The sequence below is a fragment of the Stylophora pistillata genome, chromosome 7 (genome assembly GCF_964205215.1).
Source record: "Stylophora pistillata chromosome 7, jaStyPist1.2, whole genome shotgun sequence".
Lineage (NCBI taxonomy): Eukaryota > Metazoa > Cnidaria > Anthozoa > Scleractinia > Pocilloporidae > Stylophora > Stylophora pistillata.
This window is the reverse complement of record NC_142525.1, coordinates 3,420,204-3,440,152: the sequence shown is the minus strand read 5'-3', so window position 1 is coordinate 3,440,152 and position 19,949 is coordinate 3,420,204. Positions and strand designations below refer to the sequence as shown.

At 39.7% G+C, this 19,949-nt stretch overlaps 2 protein-coding genes across 4 annotated transcripts; both read left to right on the top strand.

Moving 5' to 3' along the window:
- Positions 1-260: 260 nt before the first annotated feature.
- LOC148726205 (C-type lectin domain family 4 member E-like) lies at positions 261-7,755 on the top strand. 2 transcript variants are annotated; one of them, XM_088729174.1, is made up of 2 exons: positions 261-612; positions 6,456-7,755. In XM_088729174.1, exons 1-2 carry the CDS (start codon positions 271-273, stop codon positions 6,870-6,872), a joined length of 759 nt encoding a protein of 252 aa, XP_088585300.1. In that variant the 5' UTR covers positions 261-270; the 3' UTR covers positions 6,873-7,755. The 2 variants fall into 2 exon arrangements, with proteins under 2 accessions (XP_088585300.1, XP_088585301.1); XM_088729175.1 differs by lacking the exon at positions 261-612 and adding an exon at positions 5,192-5,539.
- A 2,334-nt stretch (positions 7,756-10,089) lies between these two features.
- On the top strand, positions 10,090-16,156 carry LOC148726204 (C-type lectin domain family 4 member D-like). Of its 2 annotated transcripts, none has more exons than XM_088729177.1 (2): positions 10,090-10,526; positions 14,600-16,125. In XM_088729177.1, the coding sequence occupies exons 1-2, from the start codon at positions 10,185-10,187 to the stop codon at positions 15,032-15,034; spliced, it is 777 nt and encodes a 258-aa protein (XP_088585303.1). In that variant the 5' UTR covers positions 10,090-10,184; the 3' UTR covers positions 15,035-16,125. The 2 variants fall into 2 exon arrangements, with proteins under 2 accessions (XP_088585303.1, XP_088585302.1); XM_088729176.1 differs by lacking the exon at positions 10,090-10,526 and adding an exon at positions 10,886-12,826 and having other exon boundaries at positions 14,600-16,156.
- Positions 16,157-19,949: the final 3,793 nt, after the last annotated feature.

The window sequence follows — 19,949 nt, the reverse complement described above, 5'->3', positions numbered from 1 at the left end:
AATACATTTAATTTAAATTTTTTACTTCGATTTCGCATGAATTATCTGTTTGTCAAGCTACGCGAAACTCTTCTAAGCATTCATTTCATTTCCTGCTAAATTTCCCCTGGCAAGATATTTGTTTAGAAAGGCTGACCTGACATCAACGAACAAAGACCTGAAGACAGCCTATCAGGGAAACTTCATTCCGGCCCAACAATTAGTTCAATTGAAAGACAGGCATCCAAGCATAATATGCCTTCAATTGATTGCTTCGTCTTACCAATAGTCATGGCTGCGCAGAAAACAGCTGTGTTGTTGATACTGATGGGAACTACAGCACGTCTTTTTGCCAATGGCTACTCCAGAAATTCACATTTTTCATATTTCAAAACCTTTAAGAATAAGAGACTGGCAGGATACGTTTTCAAACGGTTTGACTCACCCAGTTTGTTATCGTGCGGTCAAGAATGTCTGAGAAACACCTGGTGTAGTTCCACCAACTTCAAGTTGTCCTCTAAGGAGAAAGGCATTGAAGGAACTTGTGAACTGAACAAGCACGACATTTCTGTTGTGAATGAAAGAAGTAACTTTGCTGATCAGGAAGATGCGACTTTCACATTGATTTTAAAGGTAAGATTTATACTGCGCATGTTCTAAGAGACCAGTCATTATTTGTAGCCTGAGGGATGGGGTGGAGGATTGGGGGGGGGGGAAGGATTACAGGGGGGAAGGATTACAGGGGGGAAGGAGAAGGGAAAAGTTGCCGCCAACAGAGCATTAAGAGGAAGGGGACTATGGAAAATTGACTGCCAATGAACTGCCAGTGAGTGGGGTCATAAGAGAATTATAGAACCTTCTGACACTCTTTTAATTTCCTTCGATGCTCCTCCTCTTCCCCCGTGATAAAGACCAGCCCCTGAATGCATTGTTATGATCCAGTCATATGTAAATATGTACTGATCTAAGTGTTTTTAGTATATACAACGTAGGTGAAAAGTGCTTTTTGCGCGCGCTGATACGCTAATTCGGAAGTGATAAGCAAGTGGGCCTGCCCCGATCGTGCTCAATAACTTTTGATCAACTTTTGACGTTTTGAGTAATTGCATATGGCTCTGGCAGCGTCCATCGAGTAATATTTGCTTTTCTCAGCAGTTCTTAAGCAAATTGTAGTTTAAGAGCACATATCAAACTGATGAAAGTCAACGACTTCAAAGTATACAATTTTTTTTTAATGTTTATCAACATTTTGAACTCATTACCTTTCCCTTAAAGGAAGACAAAAGACGTTTATGTGTTTGGCTGCCCTATTATGTAAGAAATTTTTGCCGATATCATACATCATGGAGATCCTTATTTTTCTTAGTGCATTCAGCAGCAGTGACGTGATGGACAAAAAAAATCAATGCTTCCATTTGGAATAAACGTTCTTTCCTTAACTCAAGAAAAACGTTTTGCGGGAGCCTGTTGTTGTTTCGCAAAAGCCCTTTAAAACTAAACTAGTCGGAAAAAATCGTAATTCTCTTTTAAAAAGCCACACCAACCCTTATTATTCTGTTTATTTCAAATCGTAAGATCAGTATTTCCTTCCAGCTCTGACGCCAGCACCCACTTTCAAATTGAACTACTAGTTGTAAATCGAACGATCTAGACTCCATCTCAACGATCTATCAAAGTTCCTTCCAAAATGTGTCTGTTTGTTTGCTTTTTAATTAAGTCATGACAATTGTATTACAGACATTATAATACGGATTACCCTACTTCCATGCAATAAACACCTGTTGTTGTTTATTTCAACCTTTTCTAAACTTTATACCGTGTGGTCTCGTGTAAAATACATTTAATTTAAATTTTTTACTCCGATTTCGCATGAATTATCTGTTTGTCTAGCTACGCGAAACTCTTCTAGGCATTTATTTCATTTCCTGCTAAATTTACACTGGCAAGATATTTGTTTAGAAAGGCTGACCTGACATCAACCAACAAAGACCTGAAGACAGCCTGCCAGGGAAACTTCATTCAGATCCAGGAATTATTTCAAATGAAAGATAGGCGGGATATAATCCAAGCATAATATGCCTTCAATAGATTGCTTCGTCTAACCAACAGTCATGGCTGCGCAGAAAACAGCTGTGTTGTTGATACTGATGGGAACTACAGCACGTCTTTTTGCCAATGGCTACTCCAGAAATTCACATTTTTCATATTTCAAAACCTTTAAGAATAAGAGACTGGCAGGATACGTTTTCAAACGGTTTGACTCACCCAGTTTGTTATCGAGCGGTCAAGAATGTCTAAGAAACATCTGTTGTAGTTCCCCCAACTTCAAGTTGTCCTCCAAGGAGAAAGGCATTGAAGGAACTTGTGAACTGAACAAGCACGACATTTCTGTTGTGAACAAAAGAAGCGACTTTCACATTGATTTTAATGGTAAGATTTATACTGCGCATTTTCTAAGAGACCTGTCATTATTTGTAGCCTGAGGGCAGGGATGGAGGATTAGGGGGGGGGGGAAGGATTACAGGGGGGACGGAGGAGGGAAAAGTTGTCGCCAACAGAGCATTAAGAGGAAGTAGACTATGGAAAATTGACTGCCAATGAAGTGCCAGTGAGTGGGGTCATAAGAGAATTAGAGAACCTTCTGAACCTCTTTTAATTTCCCTCAATGCTGCCCCCTTCCCCCGTGATAAAGACCAGCCCCTAAATGCATTGATAGCACATGATAACTTTATGATCCAATCATTTGTAAATATGTACTGATCTAAGTGTTTTTAGTATATACAACGCAGGTGAAAAGTGCTTTTTGCGCGCACTGATACGCTAATTCGGAAGTGATAAGCAAATGGGTCTACCCCGATCGTGCTCGATAACTTTTGATAAACTTTTGGCGTTTGGAGTAATTGCATATGGCTCTGGCAGCGTCCATCGTGTAATATTTGCTTTTCTCAGCAGTTCTTAAGCAAATTGTAGTTTAAGAGCACATATCAAACTCATGAAAGTCAACGACTTCAAAGTATGCAATTTCTTTCAATGTTTATCAACCATTTGAACTCATTACCTTTCCTTTGACAACGTTTCGCAGGCCTATTGTTCGACTTTAGAAAATACTTAGTTCTCTCTCATAATTTTTAGCAACTCTTTACAGCTAAGTTTCACTCTATTTTTCTTGTCCGATCTCGGCAGTTATTGTGAAAAACGAAAAATCAAGCTTCTGATTGACGTTTATGTAAAAATACTAAGATTTTGAGCATTTCGGTGGGCAAGGTTCCAGCATGTTACGAGCGCAATTGAGACAGGCCATTCATCGCCGAACCTCTAAGAGACTAAATCGCGCGTCAACAATTTCATTTCCGATTATTTTTCGTTTTAATGATAAATATTTACCTCGCCACCCTTCACCTCCCTGCACTTCAAAAAATCATATTCAATTATGAATATGATGGCTTAAGTATTTGAGAACCAACAGAATGCACTCTTTGTTCCTTGCCAGAAAGGTTTTTTGTGAGTCTATAGACCCCATCTCGATGCTATGTAGATCATTTCTAGCTTTTGTGGAAAGAGTGACGAGGCAAAAAAAATTTATATACGGTGTGTTTTATTTACTAGTAAATGGACTGAGATGGAGCTCTCGAAGTAGAAGTCCGCTGAAAAACTCACGCTTGAAGCGTCACCTTCGGAAAATCTCTACGGTAGTCAATCTACATTATCAACTCATTTGAAAAAGCTAAATTAAGTTTTAATACCCCCCAGAAATTTACCCCACCTGCACGAAAGTTGTATTTCCTGTTTTCAAACCTGAGAACCATAACATCCAAAACACAAATCTGACGTTTTTACGAGTAAAAAGGCCTTGAAATTATTCGCCTTTGTGTCAAAATTCATACCACTCATCTTGAAGGCAGGAAATATCTGATTGAGGCATCACGAACCACCCGCCTAAGTGGAATATGAGTGAAAACCTGTCGCCAACTGCTGATGTCTCCTACAGGATAAAACTTTGTCACACGGTAAAACCGCTCAATCGTTTCGTCAAAAGGATAGTTTGACCTTTCAGGAAAATACTACCATAAATACTCACATACATACTCATACATACACACACACATACACACATACATACACACATACATACACATATACATACATACTTTACGTTAATTGGCCACTCCCCATAGGGGCTTTTCAGGGCTAACACCCACCCACAGTGGTCTCGTTCGTGTGAAATTAACGTCTCCTACCCCTTACCCTGCAGGAGATGGGGCCTAGGTTTATTCCTCCTTATCCGAGGAGACTAAAATATCCATTTCTTGTCACCGCAAGGTGCCAAACTCTCCTCAGTTATTTTTAAGACCATGAGTATTGGTCCGGCCGGGGCACGAACCCTCGACCTCCCGCACAACACAATCCGGCGCACTAATCAATTAAGCTATATTCTGCGCGCCACGCAAAACAAACATCACACAAATAGACAAACATTCAGCTACCAGTAGGCTTCTTATGAGAAAATGGCAGATGTTTGAGGCTAAAAAATGTTAACACTCCAAATTTTTGTTGAGCTGGAGAGTACTGATGAACGGATAAATGGGTTTGATAAATGGGTTAACTGCAGTGTACGTTAATTGTGTAAATAAAATAGGAGAACGAAATTTGAGGAACCCAAAGATTTTAGAATTCTATTGATCTGCGTAAATTAAAGCTCAGCCCTTAAGCAAACAAAAACCTGAATTAACTCGAGGATCAACTTAAAATGTGTTATTGGAAAAATAACACACTTTAAGTTGGTAGAGTTCATAATTTCCTTAACATCAGATATGTCGTGTTTGTTCATTTTCGAGTTACTTTGCCGACCTTCTTAGAGGGCAACTTGAATATGATTTTGTAGAAGAACGCCATCTATTTCTAAGTATTACTGACTGCATGATAGCAAACCAGGAGAGTCAAGCCGTTTGCAAAGTATTCCACTTTTTAAAACTATGATTCGCATTAATTCTTTCTTTAACGAGACAAGTCAAATTCCTTTTAGCATTCTCCATTTACTGCCAGTTTTCCACTATGACAAAATGTTTGTATAAAAAGGTCGACCCGGAAAACATTTTTGTTATTTCAATTTGAACCCCAACCATTACCTCTAAGTGAAAGATGGGACGAGCCCTGTCAACGATCCTTTATTAACTGAATCATATTCACTACAGCTTGACAGTTACTTTAACTAAAGGCAGGTATGGCTTCGCAGAAGACAATTGTGTGGTTATTTCTGTTGGTAACTACATTACGTTTTTCCGCCGAAGAAAACCCCAAAATTTCTCGTTTTTCTTTTTTTCAAACCTTAGAAAATAAGAGGCGGAAAGGATATCTTGCTAAACGCTTTGATTCACCAAGTTTGTTATCGTGCGGTCAGCAATGTCTGAGAAACACCTGGTGCACCTCCACCAACTTCAAGTTTTCCTCCAAGAAGAAAGAAGAAGGCACTTGTGAGCTGAACAAGCACGACCTGTCCATTGTTAACGAAAACAACAATTTCTTTGACGACGAAGGAACGACTTTCTCGCTGTTACATAAGGTCAGAATCAACAGTATATGTTCTCTGATCATCTTATGGAGCGCTCACCATTTACCCTCGAGGGGAAAGGGGCTAGAGGTCTTTTGTGTCACGAAAAATTATCCCCTTAAGCTCTGTAATATTCTTTAGACTCCCCCCCCCCCCCACTCCACCATCCTCTTCAATAACAGACAGTTATTGACAGTCAGTTTAAACTACAGTCCCCTGGTTCTTTGAACTTCGTTGGTGACGACTGAATAAGACAGGAAAATAAGTAGAAAGGTACAACGAGACAGAAACTTACCAAATACTGAGGAAATCTAGGAAAAACAATACCCTTACACGGAAAAGGGTTTGAAGAGAACCCAAAATAAACTGAATATGGCACTTTGGGGACAGCGTATTTACCTGAAACGCGAAAATAATGGTGAATAAATGAATAAGTGAAAACGAGAAAAGAATGCGCGTAAATTAATAAGTCTCAGAAAAATACGAAATGTGAAAGAAAATCGAGAAATTACCAATTCGCCTTAACCCATGTGTATACTCCCAAAATCCCCCCCCTCCTTGTTATAAGTTGAAACCAGCTATAATGATGCACTGATGGTACATCATCATATCATATTTTTAAAATACACGCATTTTGTTCGCAATTTAATGGGAAGGGTGGACGATTTTCTATCATAAGGAAACCTCTAGATTAACAAACATCAGTTGTCATAATTCCTCGTCCATTTTCACATTTAGTTCAGTCGCGAATCTTGAGGTATCTGTGGGAAGGCTGACAAAATAGAGTCTTAAAGATGTTCATGATTTAATCAAACGCCTCTTGGCTAAAAATTCGTTTTTCAATCATCTACACATTTCTCAATATGTACTAATCTAGTTGATTTCAATCTGCTTGGGTGTTTTAACTCTTACTCGCTGATAACAACAGGTTTGTGAAAAAGGATGGGTTCTCCATTTTCGATCATGTTACCTTGTCCTCGACACCCCAACGCAGAGTTGGACTGAAGCCCGCAGGATCTGCAAGAGCCACGGGGGAGATCTATCAGTAATCAGATCTGCAGATGAGAACAAATTCATAAGCAAATCAGTGCAAGACTCGCGTGTATGGATTGGACTTTACAGAAAATCGGACAGTAAGTTTTACTGGATTGACGATACTCCTGTGACAAGCCAATTTTCTTCATGGGCAGCTGGAGAACCGAACAATCATAAAAAAAAGAATGAGAATTGTGCATATATGTATGCTGGAAAGGACCCAAAATTTGGAAAGTGGAATGACGTCCCCTGCAACCTTCCTAGTCGCGTTAAGGCACCGTCAATTATTTGCCAGAGGGGCCTATTTTGATTCAACTCATCCACAGACCCCATCTTAGCGTTGCGTGGATCTGTTGCAACTTTTGTGAAAAGCGCCAATATGAAGTAATTAAGAACGATTTAAGATGCACTTTGATCTATTTAGTTTAATTTAATTTAATTTTTTTTTAATCGCTTTGCCAACCGGCCGGGACACCGCAACAGCTTTCGCCAAAGACTGTGGAACCAATAAACCCACCCATCCCACCCCAGGGGAGGACATCCATCACACAGTAATTTCGTCTGTGGAAAATTAACGTCTTCTACCCCAACCCTGCAAGAGACGGGACCTCCATTTATTCGTCCCTATCCGAGAAGACTAGAATATCTAACCATTTCTTGATGTTATAGAAAGGCAGGAAATTCTTCTCAATTATTTTAAGACCCTGAGTGTTGGTCCGGCCGGGGCTCGAACCCTCGACCTCCCGCACAACAGTCCAGCGTTCTATCCATTGAGCTAACCGGGAGGGGGTTAGGAGGCGGTTACGCGGTTAGGCGGATCTGAGTAGCTAGTAAGTGGACTTGGCCCTAGTTGGCCTTTATGAAGAAGAGTTGTCCTTCCTTTGATCATGATGATGCAAATTCCAAATGTAAAGTTTAACTCGTAGGTCTGTTTTGTATTATTTATGATTCAGTATATAGATTTCCAAACACCGCTGTAACTTTTAATTGTTACCGCGAAGTTAAAAAATAAGCAGTCTGTGTGCGCACGTGTCTCTACGGGATTAGTTATAGTTGATTGACTTTACAATGGCTAATTTTAATCAAAGGCTAGTTTCTTATATAAGGGAGCAGATATTATTATTTATAAATGGAATGAACCAATTGTAACCAGAAGCAATTAATCGTGTGAATATATTATGTTAGCACATTGACACCTGAACCGCTCGTAGCCGCCCGAACCACGCAATTGGCTCGCACGAGAAAGCTTTTCCCCCCTACCTCCCATACTAAGCGGAGTTTTGTCTCCAAACTTCCTGTATTGTCCGGAGATGAACAAACCTATCAGAATCCGTCGTTTGTGCACATGTTTTTAAAAGCCTTAGGGAGTACTAGAGGGGCATCATTCCGTGCGTTCACACACATGATCAAATCTGAAAACATGGTGTCTTCGCGGCCGACCTTCAAAATTACCAAGTCGGAGTTTTCGTTCTTTTGCGATCGAGGTAGACCTTGTGGAACTCAGAATATAAAGAAGTAATGCTATAGAATACTCTGTTTGGGAAATAATGGATATCAAGGCCTTAAGAGTCACAGACCGTAAATGTCAAGTACCCACCGACAGTTGCAAAATTTCGTACTTCATTTTATTTTTTCTAAAGGACCCTTTTAATAAACCTTTATACATAACTATATCAAAAAGTTCCGTCGTCCTTTTTACTTCTCCGAAAAATCGAAAAGCTCGAAATACGCCTAAATGGCCGTTGTCGCCACCCCCCCCCCCCCCCTCCCGTAAGGCAAAGAAAAATTATGCAACTTCGGTAACTTCGTACGCCAACTAACATCTAGTCATCAGGATCAAGGTTATAAAAGACTGTGATAAGACTCGAAATAAACTCTAAATCGGCGAATCCTTTCTGATCAGTCCACGTGCAGTATGAAATTATTTCAGAGGGTAAAATGAAACATAACTAGAGGTAAATTAAATTATACATTAATGTGATCTAAAGACAACAAGTATACCAACTCCGATAGCGTTGTTCCAAAAAGTCTCCTCGTGTCCACCAAGGGTGGGCACCATTGGTTCTTTGGCCGGTGGACTGTTGGATAATTGAGACAATAACGCCGGCAAACCATTGATCGTATATTCAAGAAGTTTATTTGAAGGAATTATTCGATCTGAAACATACAATTATGCGATATAATTATGAAACATTCGGGTATTTACAACACCGATTTTAAAAAGTGGATAATGAACCGACAATACAAACTAAACTAACTGAGGTTTACTTCTGTCGCCGGGTTCCTGCTAACGTCATTGATCATTCTGTGTAACTCTTCAAAACTAGTAGCAAACACGTGTAAGAACTGAACTGAGCTGAGACCTAATGAGCCTTATATATGAAACGATTAAAAGTGTGGTTTAAATTGTTTGCGATCATTGTCAATCATTAATAATATTTTGTCACAGTAACAGCCAGATAGGCATATTGCTGGCGAGCCCTAGCGAGGCAGCAGCCTTTTCTTCACGCGAGAAAAACCCGAAATTTGTCGGGTGTAAGATTGGAGACATGCGCAGTCGATTGCGTTTTTTATATCCGGAATGCTTGTGATGACATCACGCAAAATGCACGTGGATATATCGTTCGATTTCGAGCAATAGCTGTGTACAGCCGTCCCGCTCTGCTAGAAATCAAGGACACGATAAACGAGGTGAGCTTTTAATATCGATGTCTTTAATAGCTTGTGGAAGTACTCATCAAGGTCATGGACGGTTTAGTGATGACTCTAAAGGAAGACAAGAGATTATTATGTGTTTGGCTGCCCTATTATGTAAGAAATTTTTGCCGATATCATACTTCATGGAGATCATTTTTTTCTTAGTGCATTCAGCAGCAGTGACGTGATGGAGAAAAAAATCAATGCTTCTATTCGGAATAAACGTTCTTTCCTTAACTCAAGAAAAAAGTTTTGCGGGAGCCTGTTGTTGTTTCGCAAAAGCCCTTTGAAACTAAACTAGTCGGAATAAATCGTAATTCTCTTTTAAGAAGCCACACCAACCCTTATTATTCTGTTTATTTCAAATCGTATTATCAGTATTTCCTTCCAGCTCTGAGGCCAGCACCCACTTTCACATTGAACTACTCGTTGTAAATCGCACCATCTGTAGACTTAATCTCAATGATCTATCAAAGTTCCTTCCAAAATGTGTCTGTTTTTTGTTTTTTAATTAAGTTTTGACAATTGTATTACAGACATTATCATACGGATTACCCTACTTCCTTGGTTGCCTCTGAAATTTTTTTTTAACGAGTTCACCTGTTGTTGTTTATTTTAACCTTTTCTAAACTTTATAACGTGTGGTCTGGAGTAAAATATATATAATTTAATTTTTTTACTTCGATTTCGCATGAATTAACTGTTTGTCTAGCTACGCGAAACTCTTCTAAGCATTCATTTCATTTCCTGCTAAATTTCCCCTGGCAAGATATTTGACTAAAAAGGTTGACCTGGCATCAACGAACAAAGAGCTGAAGACAGCCTGTCAGGGAAACTTCATTCCGGCCCAACAATTAGTTGAAATGAAAGACAGGCATCCTAGCATAATATGCCTTCAATAGATTGCTTCGTCTAACCAACAGTCATGGCTGCGCAGAAAACAGCTGTGTTGTTGATACTGATGGGAACTACAGCACGTCTTTTCGCCAATGGCTACTCCAGAAATTCTCATTTTTCATATTTCAAAACCTTTAAGAATAAGAGACTGACAGGATACGTTTTCAAACGGTTTCACTCACCCAGTTTGTTATCGTGCGGTCAAGAGTGTCTGAGGAACACCTGGTGCAGTTCCACCAACTTCAAGTTGTCCTCCAAGGAGAAAGGCATCGAAGGAACTTGTGAACTGAACAAGCACGACATTTCTGTTGTGAACGAAAGAAGTAACTTTGCTGATCAGAAAGAAGCGACTTTCACATTGATTGTAAAGGTAAGATTTATACTGCGCATGTTCTAAGAGACCAGTCACTATTTGTAGCCTGAGGGATGGGGTGGAGGACTGGGGGGGAAGGATTACAGGGGGGGGCGGAGGAGGGAAAAGTTGCCGCCAACAGAGCATTAAGAGGAAGGGGACTATGGAAAATTGACTGCCAATGAACTGCCAGTGAGTGGGGTTATAAGAGAATTATACAACTTTCTGACACTCTTTTAATTTCCTTCGATGCTGCCCCCCTTCCCCCGTGATAAAGACCAGTACCTGAATGCATTGATAGCACATAATTTTATGATCCAATCATTTGTAAATATGTACTGATCTAAGTGTTTTTAGTATATAGAACGCAGGTGAAAAGTGCTTTTTGCGCGCGCTGATAAGCTAATTCGGAAGTGATAAGCAAATGGGCCTGCCCCGATCGTGCTCGATAACTTTTGATCAACTTTTGACGTTTTGAGTAATTGCATATGGCTCTGGCAGCGTCCATGGAGTAATATTTGCTTTTCTCAGCAGTTCTTAAGCAAATTGTAGGTTAAGAGCACATATCAAACTCATGAAAGTCAACGACTTCAAAGTATACCATTTCTTTTAATGTTTATCAACATTTTGAACTCATTGCCTTTCCCTTAAAGGAAGACAAAAGACGTTTATGTGTTTGGCTGCCCTATTCTATAAGAAATTTTTGCCGATATCATACTTCATGGAGATCCTTTTTTTCTTAGTGCATTCAGCAGCAGTGACGTGATGGACAAAAAAATCAATGCTTCCATTTGGAATAAACGTTCTTTCCTTAACTCAAGAAAAAAGTTTTGCGGGAGCCTGTTGTTGTTTCGCAAAAGGCTTTAAAACTAAACAAGTCGGAATTAATCGTAGTTCTCTTTTAAAAAGCCACACCAACCCTTATTATTCTGTTTACTTCAAATCGTATTATCAGTATTTCCTTCCAGCTCTGACGCCAGCACCCACTTTCACATTGAACTACTCGTTGTAAATCGAACCATCTGTAGACTCAATCTCAACGATCTATCAAAGTTCCTTGCAAAATGTGTCTATTTGTTTGTTTTTTAATTAAGTTATGACAATTGTATTACGGATATTATCATATGGATTACCCTAATGGCTGCCCTATTATGTGAGCAATTTTTGCCGATATCATACTTCATGGAGATCCTTTTTTTCTCAGTGCATACAGCAGCAGTGACGTGATAGGCAAAAATGCTTCCATTCGGAGAACACGTTCTTTCCTTAATTCAAGAAAAAAAATTGGGGGCCCTGTTGTTGTTTCGAAAAAACCCTTTAAAACTAAACTAGTCGGAAAAAAAACCATAATTCTCTTTTAAAAAGCCACACCAACCCTTGCTATACTATTTATTGAGATCGTATTGTCAGTATTTCCTTCCAGCTCTGACGCCAGCACCCACTTTCACATTGAACTACTCGTTGTAAATCGAACCATCTGTAGACTCAATCTCAACGATCTATCAAAGTTCCTTGCAAAATGTGTCTATTTGTTTGTTTTTTAATTAAGTTATGACAATTGTATTACGGATATTATCATATGAATTACCCTACTTCCTTGGTTACGTCTGAATTTTTTTTTTTTTTAACGGGTTCACCTGTTGTTGTTTATTTCAACCTTTTCTGAACTTTATAACGGCGGTCGGGTATAAAATTTTTTAATGTAATTTTTTTAATTGGATTTCGCATGAATTGTCTGTTTGTCTAGCAACACGTAACTCTACTAAGCATTTATTTCATTTCCTTCTAAACTCCCACTGGCAAAATAATTGTTTAGAAAGGCTGACCTGACATCAACGAATAAAAGACCTGAAGACAGCCTGTTAGGGAAACTTCATTCAGACCAACAATTAGTTCAAATGAAAGATAGGCGAGATATGTAGTCCTAGCTTAATATGCCTTCAATAGATTGCTTCGTCTCACCAACAGTCATGACCGCGCAGAAAACAGTTGTGTTGTTGATACTGATAGAAACTGCAGCACGTCTTTCCGCCGAAGACTACTCCAGAAATTCACATTTTTCCTATTTCGAAACCTTTAAAAATAAGAGACTGATAGGATACGTTTTCAAACGTTTTGACTCACCCAGTTTGTTATCGGGCGGTCAAGAATGTCTGAGAAACATCTGGTGTAGTTCCACTAACTTTAAGTTGTTGTCCTCCAAGAAGAAAATCATGGAAGGAACTTGTGAACTGAACAAGCACGACATCTCTGTTGTGAGCGAAAGAAGTAGTAACTTCGCTGATCAGGAAGTAACGACTTTCACATTGCTTTTAAAAGTAAGATTTATACTTTGCATGTTTTAAGAGACCTGTCATTATTTGTAGCCTGAGGGATGGGGTGGAGGATCGGGGGGGACACATGGATTACAGGGGGGGCAGAGGAGGGAAAAGCTGCCGCCAACAGAGTATAACTATTAGGGAGGGGGGGACTATGGAAAATGGACTGTCAATGAACTGCCAATGAGTGGGGTCATAAGAGAATTATAGAACTTTCTGACACTCTTTTAATTTCCTTCGATGCTCCCCCCTTCCCCCGTGATAAAGACCAGCCCCTGAATGCATTGATAGCACATGATAATTTTATGATCCAATCATTTGTAAATATGTACTGATCTAAGTGTTTTTAGTATATAGAACGCAGGTGAAAAGTGCTTTTTGCGCGCGCTGATACGCTAATTCGGAAGTGATAAGCAAATGGACCTGCCCCGATCGTGCATGCTCGATAACTTTTGATCAACTTTTGGCGTTTTGAGTAATTGCATAGGGCTCTGGCAGCGTCGATCGACTAATATTTAACAATTGGTTCATGCTTTAGCGTGCACTATCGAGTTATGGAGCACGCGGGAAGTTTGGAGAGCACGAAAGAAGCGTAAGAGTTGCCCGAGGCGATAGCCGAGGGCAACTCTAGCTTCTTGAGAAGCTCTAGCTTCTTCTCTAGCTGAGAGCATGAACCAATTGTTTTAGAACATATCCGGTGGAACTGTGCATCAAATCCGACGCGAAAAACGGACAACAACATTAGTTGAAGCGAATCGCTTCTTGAGCTTCTCTAGCTTCTTGAGAAACTCTAGCTTCTTCTCTAGCTGAGAGCATGAACCAATTGTTTTAGAACATATCCGGTGGAATTGTGCATCAAATCCGACGCGAAAAACGGACAACAACATTAGTTGAAGCGAATCGTGACGGTGCTGATGCCGAGTCTCCTTTTCCGTTGTTTTTCTCTTTTTCTGCCTCACTTAAGAACTCTAGCCCAAGGGAAAAGGTCGAAACATTCTTTGTTTTCGGACAAGTAGGCCGAGTCTCTGTTTGTATCCATTATTATCGCGAAATATATTATTTTTCCCCACGCTAACAATGGCGCCCGCGCGAAAAAAAAAATTTCTGGCGAAGCAATTTGCTGACGCTATCGGCTTGCACTATAGGGATTTTGAGCACACGTACGTAGATTGAATTTGATTGCGCGGTTCTGCTAGCTATGTTCTAATTGCTTTTCTCAGCAGTTCTTAAGGAAATTGTAGGTTAAGAGCACATATCAAACTCAAGTAAGTCAACGAATTCAAAGTATGCAATTTCTTTTAATGTTTATCAACTATTTGAACTCATTACCTTTCCCCTTACAACGTTTCGCAGGCCTATTGTTAGACTTTAGAAAATACCTAGATCTCTCGCATAATTTTGAGCAACTCTTTACAGTTAAGTTCCACTCTATTTTTCTTGTCCGATCTCGGTAATTATTGTGAACAACGAAAAGGCAAGCTTTTGATTGACGTTTATATAAAAATATTAAGATTTTAAGTATTTCGGTGGGCAAGGTTCCAGCATTTTACGAGCGCAAATAGGACAGGCCTATGAGAAGGTACCATTCATCCCCCAACTTCTAAGAGACTAAATCGCGCGTCAACAATTTCATTTCCGATTATTTTTCGGTTTAATGATAAATATTTACCTCGCCACCCTTCACCTCCATGCACTTCGAAAAATTATATTCAATTAATAGGCTTAAGTATTGTTAAGCTAACCATCTCATTTTCCACTGACTGATAACGATAGGTTTGTCAGAAAAAATGGGTTCTCCATTCTCGATCATGTTATCTGATTCTCGACACCCCAACGCAGAATTGGACCGAGGCCCGAAGGATTTGCCAGAGCCATGGGGGAGACCTGCCAATAATCAGATCTGCTGATGAGAACAATTTCATTCTCAACCTGATTCAGAATCAGAAATCAGTACAAGGCCTGGGTGTATGGATTGGACTTTACAGAAAACCAGACAATGAGTTCTACTGGATTGATGATACTCCTGTGGCAGGCCAGTTTTCTTTATGGGCAAATGGAGAACCGAACAATAAGAATGGGGAGAAATGTGCCAACATGTTTGCCGGAAAGCACCTCCCATCTGGAAAGTGGAAGGACATTATCTGTAATTTTTCTCAAGAGAACCAACAGGCTGCACCCTTTGTTATTTGCCAGAAAGATTTTTTGTGAATCTATAGACCCCATCTCGATGCTATGTAGATCTTTCTAGCTTTTATGGAAAGCGTCAACACGAGGCAAAAAAATGTATATACGGTGTGTAATTTACTAGTAAATGGACTGGGCCATTGTTGATCTTTGTGAGATGGAGTTCTCGAAGTAAAAGTCCGCTGAAAAACTCGCGCTTGAAACGTCAGCTTTGGAAAATCTCTACGGTTGTCAACCTACATTATCAACTCATTTTAAAAAACCAAATTATGTTTTAATACCCCCCAGAAATTTACCCCACCTGCACGAAAGTTGAATTTCATGTTTTCAAACCTGAGAACCATAACATCCAAAATACAAATCTGACGTTTTTAGGAGAAAAAAAGGCCTTGAAATTATTCGTCTTTGTGTCAAAATTCATATCACTCATCTTGAAGGCAGGAAATATCTGATTGACGCATCCGAACCACCCACCTACGTGAAATATGAGTAAAAACTTAACATAACCTGTCGCCAAATGCTGATGTCTCCTATAGGATAAAACTTTGTCACGCGGTAAAACCGCTTAATCGTTTCGTCAAAAGGATAGTTTGACCTTTCAGGAAAATGCTACCATACATACATACATACATACATACATACATACATACATACATACATACATACATACATACATACACACACACATAGGTTAATTGGCCACTCCCCATAAGGGCTTTTCAGGGCCAACAACCACCCATCCTACCCTAGGGAAAGACATCCACCACACAGTAGTCTCGTGCGTGTGAGATTAACGTCTCCCACCTCTAACCATGCAGGAGACTGGGTTTAGGTTTATTCGTCCAAAATTCTCCTCAGTCATTTTTAAGAGCATGAGTATTGGTCCGGCCGGGGCACGAACCCTCGACCTCCCGCACAACACAATCCGGCGTACTAACCAATTGAGCTATATTCTGCGCGCCACGCAAAACAAACATCACACAAATAGACAAACATTCAGCTACCAGTAAGCTTCTCATGAGAAAATGGCAGATGTTTGAGGCTTGAAGATGATAACACTCCAGTTTTTTGTTGAGCTGGGGAGTACTGATGAACGGATAAATGGGTTTGATAAATGGGTTAACTGCAGTGTACGTTAATTGTGTAAATAAAATAGGAGAACGAAACTGAAGGAACCGAAAGATTTTAGAATTCTATTGATCTGAGTAAATTAAAGCTCAGCCCTTAAGCAAACAAAAACTTGAATTAACTCGAGAATCAACTTAAAATGTGTTATTGGAAAAATAACACATTTTAAGTTGATAGAGTTCATAATTTCCTCAACAACAGATATGTCGTGTTTGTTCATTTCCCAGTTACTTTGCCGTCCTTCTTAGAGGGCAACTTGAATATGATTTTGTAGAAGAACGCCATCTATTTCTAAGTATTACTGACTGCATGATAGCAAACCAGGAGGGTCAAGCCGTTTGCAAAGTATTCCACTTTTTAAAACTATGATTCGCATTAATTCTTTCTTTAACGAGACAAGCCAAATTCCTTTTAGCATTCTCCATTTCCTGCCACAACACGCTTACACCGAAATGGTTTAAACAGAACCTAAAATAAAACATGGCACTTTGGGGACGGCGTATTTACTTAAAGCACGAAAATATTGGTGAATAAATAAATGAGTGAAAACGAGAAAAGAATACGCCTAAATTAATAAGTGTCAGAAGCCTACGAAATACGAAAGAAAATCGGGATTTTCGCCTCATCACATGTGTATCCTCACAAAACCCCCTCTCCTTGTTATAAGTTGAAACCAGTTGTAACGATGCATTGGTAGTATCATATTTTTAAAATGCATGCATGTTTTTCGCAATTTAATGGGAAAGGTGGACGGTTTTCTATCATAAGGACACCTCTAGATTAACAAACATCAATTGTCATATTTCTTCGTCCTTTTTCACATTTAGTTTATCCGCAAATCTTGAGGTCTGCGGGGGAAGTGGTTACAAAGTAAAGCCTTAAATGTGTTCATGATTGGATCAAACATTTCTTGGTTCAAAATTCTTTATTTAATCAACCACACATTTCTCATTACGTACTGATCTAGTTGATTTCAAACTGCTTGGGTGTTTTAATTTACTCACTGATAACACCAGGTTTGTCAAAAAGGATGCGTTCTCCATTCTCGATCATGTTACCTTGTCCTCGATACTTCAACGCAGAAATGGATTAAAGCCCGCAGGATTTGCAAGAGCCACGGGGTAGATCTACTATTAATCAGGTCTGCCGATGAGAACAAATTCATACGCAAATCAATGAAAGACTTGGGTGTATGGATTGCACTTTACAGAAGATCAAAAAATGCGTTTTACTGGATTGATGATACTCCTATGACAGGCCAATTTTCGTTATGGCGAAATGGAGAACCGAACAATCACAGTGAGGGTTGTGTGCATATGCATGCCAGAAAGGATCCACAATTTGGCATCTCCTGCAACTTGCCTGGTCACCTTACGGAACCCTCAATTATTTGCCAGAGAGGCCTATTTTGATTCAAGTCATCCACAAATCCCATCTTAGCGTTGCGTAGATCTAGTGTAACTTTTGTGAAAAACGTCAACATGAAGTGATTAAGAATGCTTTACGATGCACTTTGATCTGAGTAGGGTTAGGGGTAGGAGACGTTAATTTCCCACACGCGAGATTACTGTGTGGTGGATGTTCTCCCCTAGGGTGGGATGGGTGGGTTTACTGGGCCTGCAGTAATTGGCGCAGGTTGTTGCGGTGTCCCTGTCTGTCGGCGAATCTAATAAATTAAATTAAATTAAATTAAACTAGTTTATTGGACTTGGCCCTAGTTAGCCTTTGCTAGCCTGGTAGGTTTGTTTTGTATTATTGACAATTTGGTATGTAGATTTCCAAACACCGCTGTAACTTATAATTGTTACCGCGAAGTTAAAAGTGAGCGCATGTATTGCGGAATCATTTCTAGTTGATTGACTTGTGTTGGCTAATGTTAATCAAAAACTAGTTTCTTATGTAGGGGGAGCAGATATTATTAAACGGAATAACCCAATTATAATCAGAAGCAGTTAATCGTGTAAATATATTATCTTAGTGCATTGACACCTGAACCACCCGTAGCCGCCCGAACCACGTGAGGGGCTTCCGCGAAAAAGCTAGTCCCCTCTACCTTCCCTGTTAAGCAGAATTTTCTCCCCAAACCTCCTCTATTGTTAGGAGATCACCAAGCCAATCACAATCCGTCGTTTGCACATATGCTTTGATAGCTTTAGGGAGTACTAGAGGGGCATCATTCCATGCTTTCACACTAAATGATCAACTTTGAAAATATGGCGTCCGCGCGGCCAATCTTCAAAATTTTCAAGTCGCATTTCTCGTTCCTTTGCGAACGAGCTAGACCTTGTGGAACTCAGAATATTCAGTAGTGATGCCATAGAATACTCTGTTTAGAAAACAATGGATATCAAGGTCCTGAGAGTCACTGACCATAAATATCGAGAATCCGCCGACAGTTGCAAAATTTCGCAGTTCATTTTTGTTCTACTAAAGAACCCTTTTAATGAACCTATATCGAAAATTATATCAAAAAGTTACATTGCCCTTTTATTCCTCGGAAAAATCGAAAAGTTCAAAATACGCCTACGTGCAATACAATACAATACAATACAATGTTCTTTATTTCAAGAGGGTAAATACATGATTAACTCAGTAAAGAGTTTTCTAACACATGGCCCTCTGTAAACCCACCCATCGCACCCAGGGGAGGACATCCATCACACAGTCATCTCGTGTGTGGTAAATTAACGTCTCCTACCCCAACCCTGCAGGAGACGGGACGTCCATTTATTCGTCCCTATACGAGAAGACTAGAATATCTAACCATTTCTTGATGTTATAGAAAGGCAGCAAATTCTTCTCAATTATTTTAAGACCCTGAGTGTTGGTCCGGCCGGGGCTCGAACCCTCGACCTCCCGCACAACAGTCCAGCGCTCTATCCATTGAGCTAACCGGGAGGCGATTAAAAGTGGCCGTTGTAAATCCCGTAAAGCAATGAAAAATTATGCAGTTTCGGTAACTTCTGGTCATCATAATCGAGACCGTGACATAAAGACGAACTGAATAAGCTATGCACTGATCATATATTAGATCATAATTTTATCACAATGCGATAAAAGCAATGACTTTTTCCCTCCACAGTTTAATTGCATTTACCATGGTAAGCTAAATCGTAACTCAGATCGAAATAAACTCTAAACCGGCGAATCCTTTCTGATCAGTCCACGTGCAGCATGAGATTATTTCAGAGGGTAAAATGCAACGTAACTAGAGGTAAATTAACTTATATATTAATGGGATCTAAAGACAGCAAGGATTCCAACCCAGCTAGTCTTGTTCTCAAGACGGATTAACCATTTAATTACTTGTGATGACTGTCACGATCTAAGAGGACGCCAACAACCCGACAATCCCTTGTAGCCATTGTTGCTCGGAGGATATCTCGTTAGGTAAAATATTGACTTTCACGCCGAGTACGAATTTACAGGATTGCTTACAAGTATCTAATTATTAGTACCCAGTCCTTGTCAGCGCATCTTTGTGAAAGGATTACATGAACGAATCTATTCTGCACGTCATGACCGCTGAACCCTTCCCTACCCAGCAACGTTAGTAATTCTTATATCTCCAACAGCGACTTTCATAAGATTGAGAAATGTGTCAACATCTACAATTGGAAAAGTGGAATGACATTGACTGCACTTTTCCCCGTCACTACTAAGGGTGGGCACCTTTAAATTTGTTCTTTGCCAGAAAGGATTATTGTAAATCAAACCATCTATAGACTCCATCTCAACAATATGTAGATCTAACAAAGTTTTTTTCAAAGTGTGTTTGTTTGTGCGTTTTTTAATTAACTCAAGACAATTG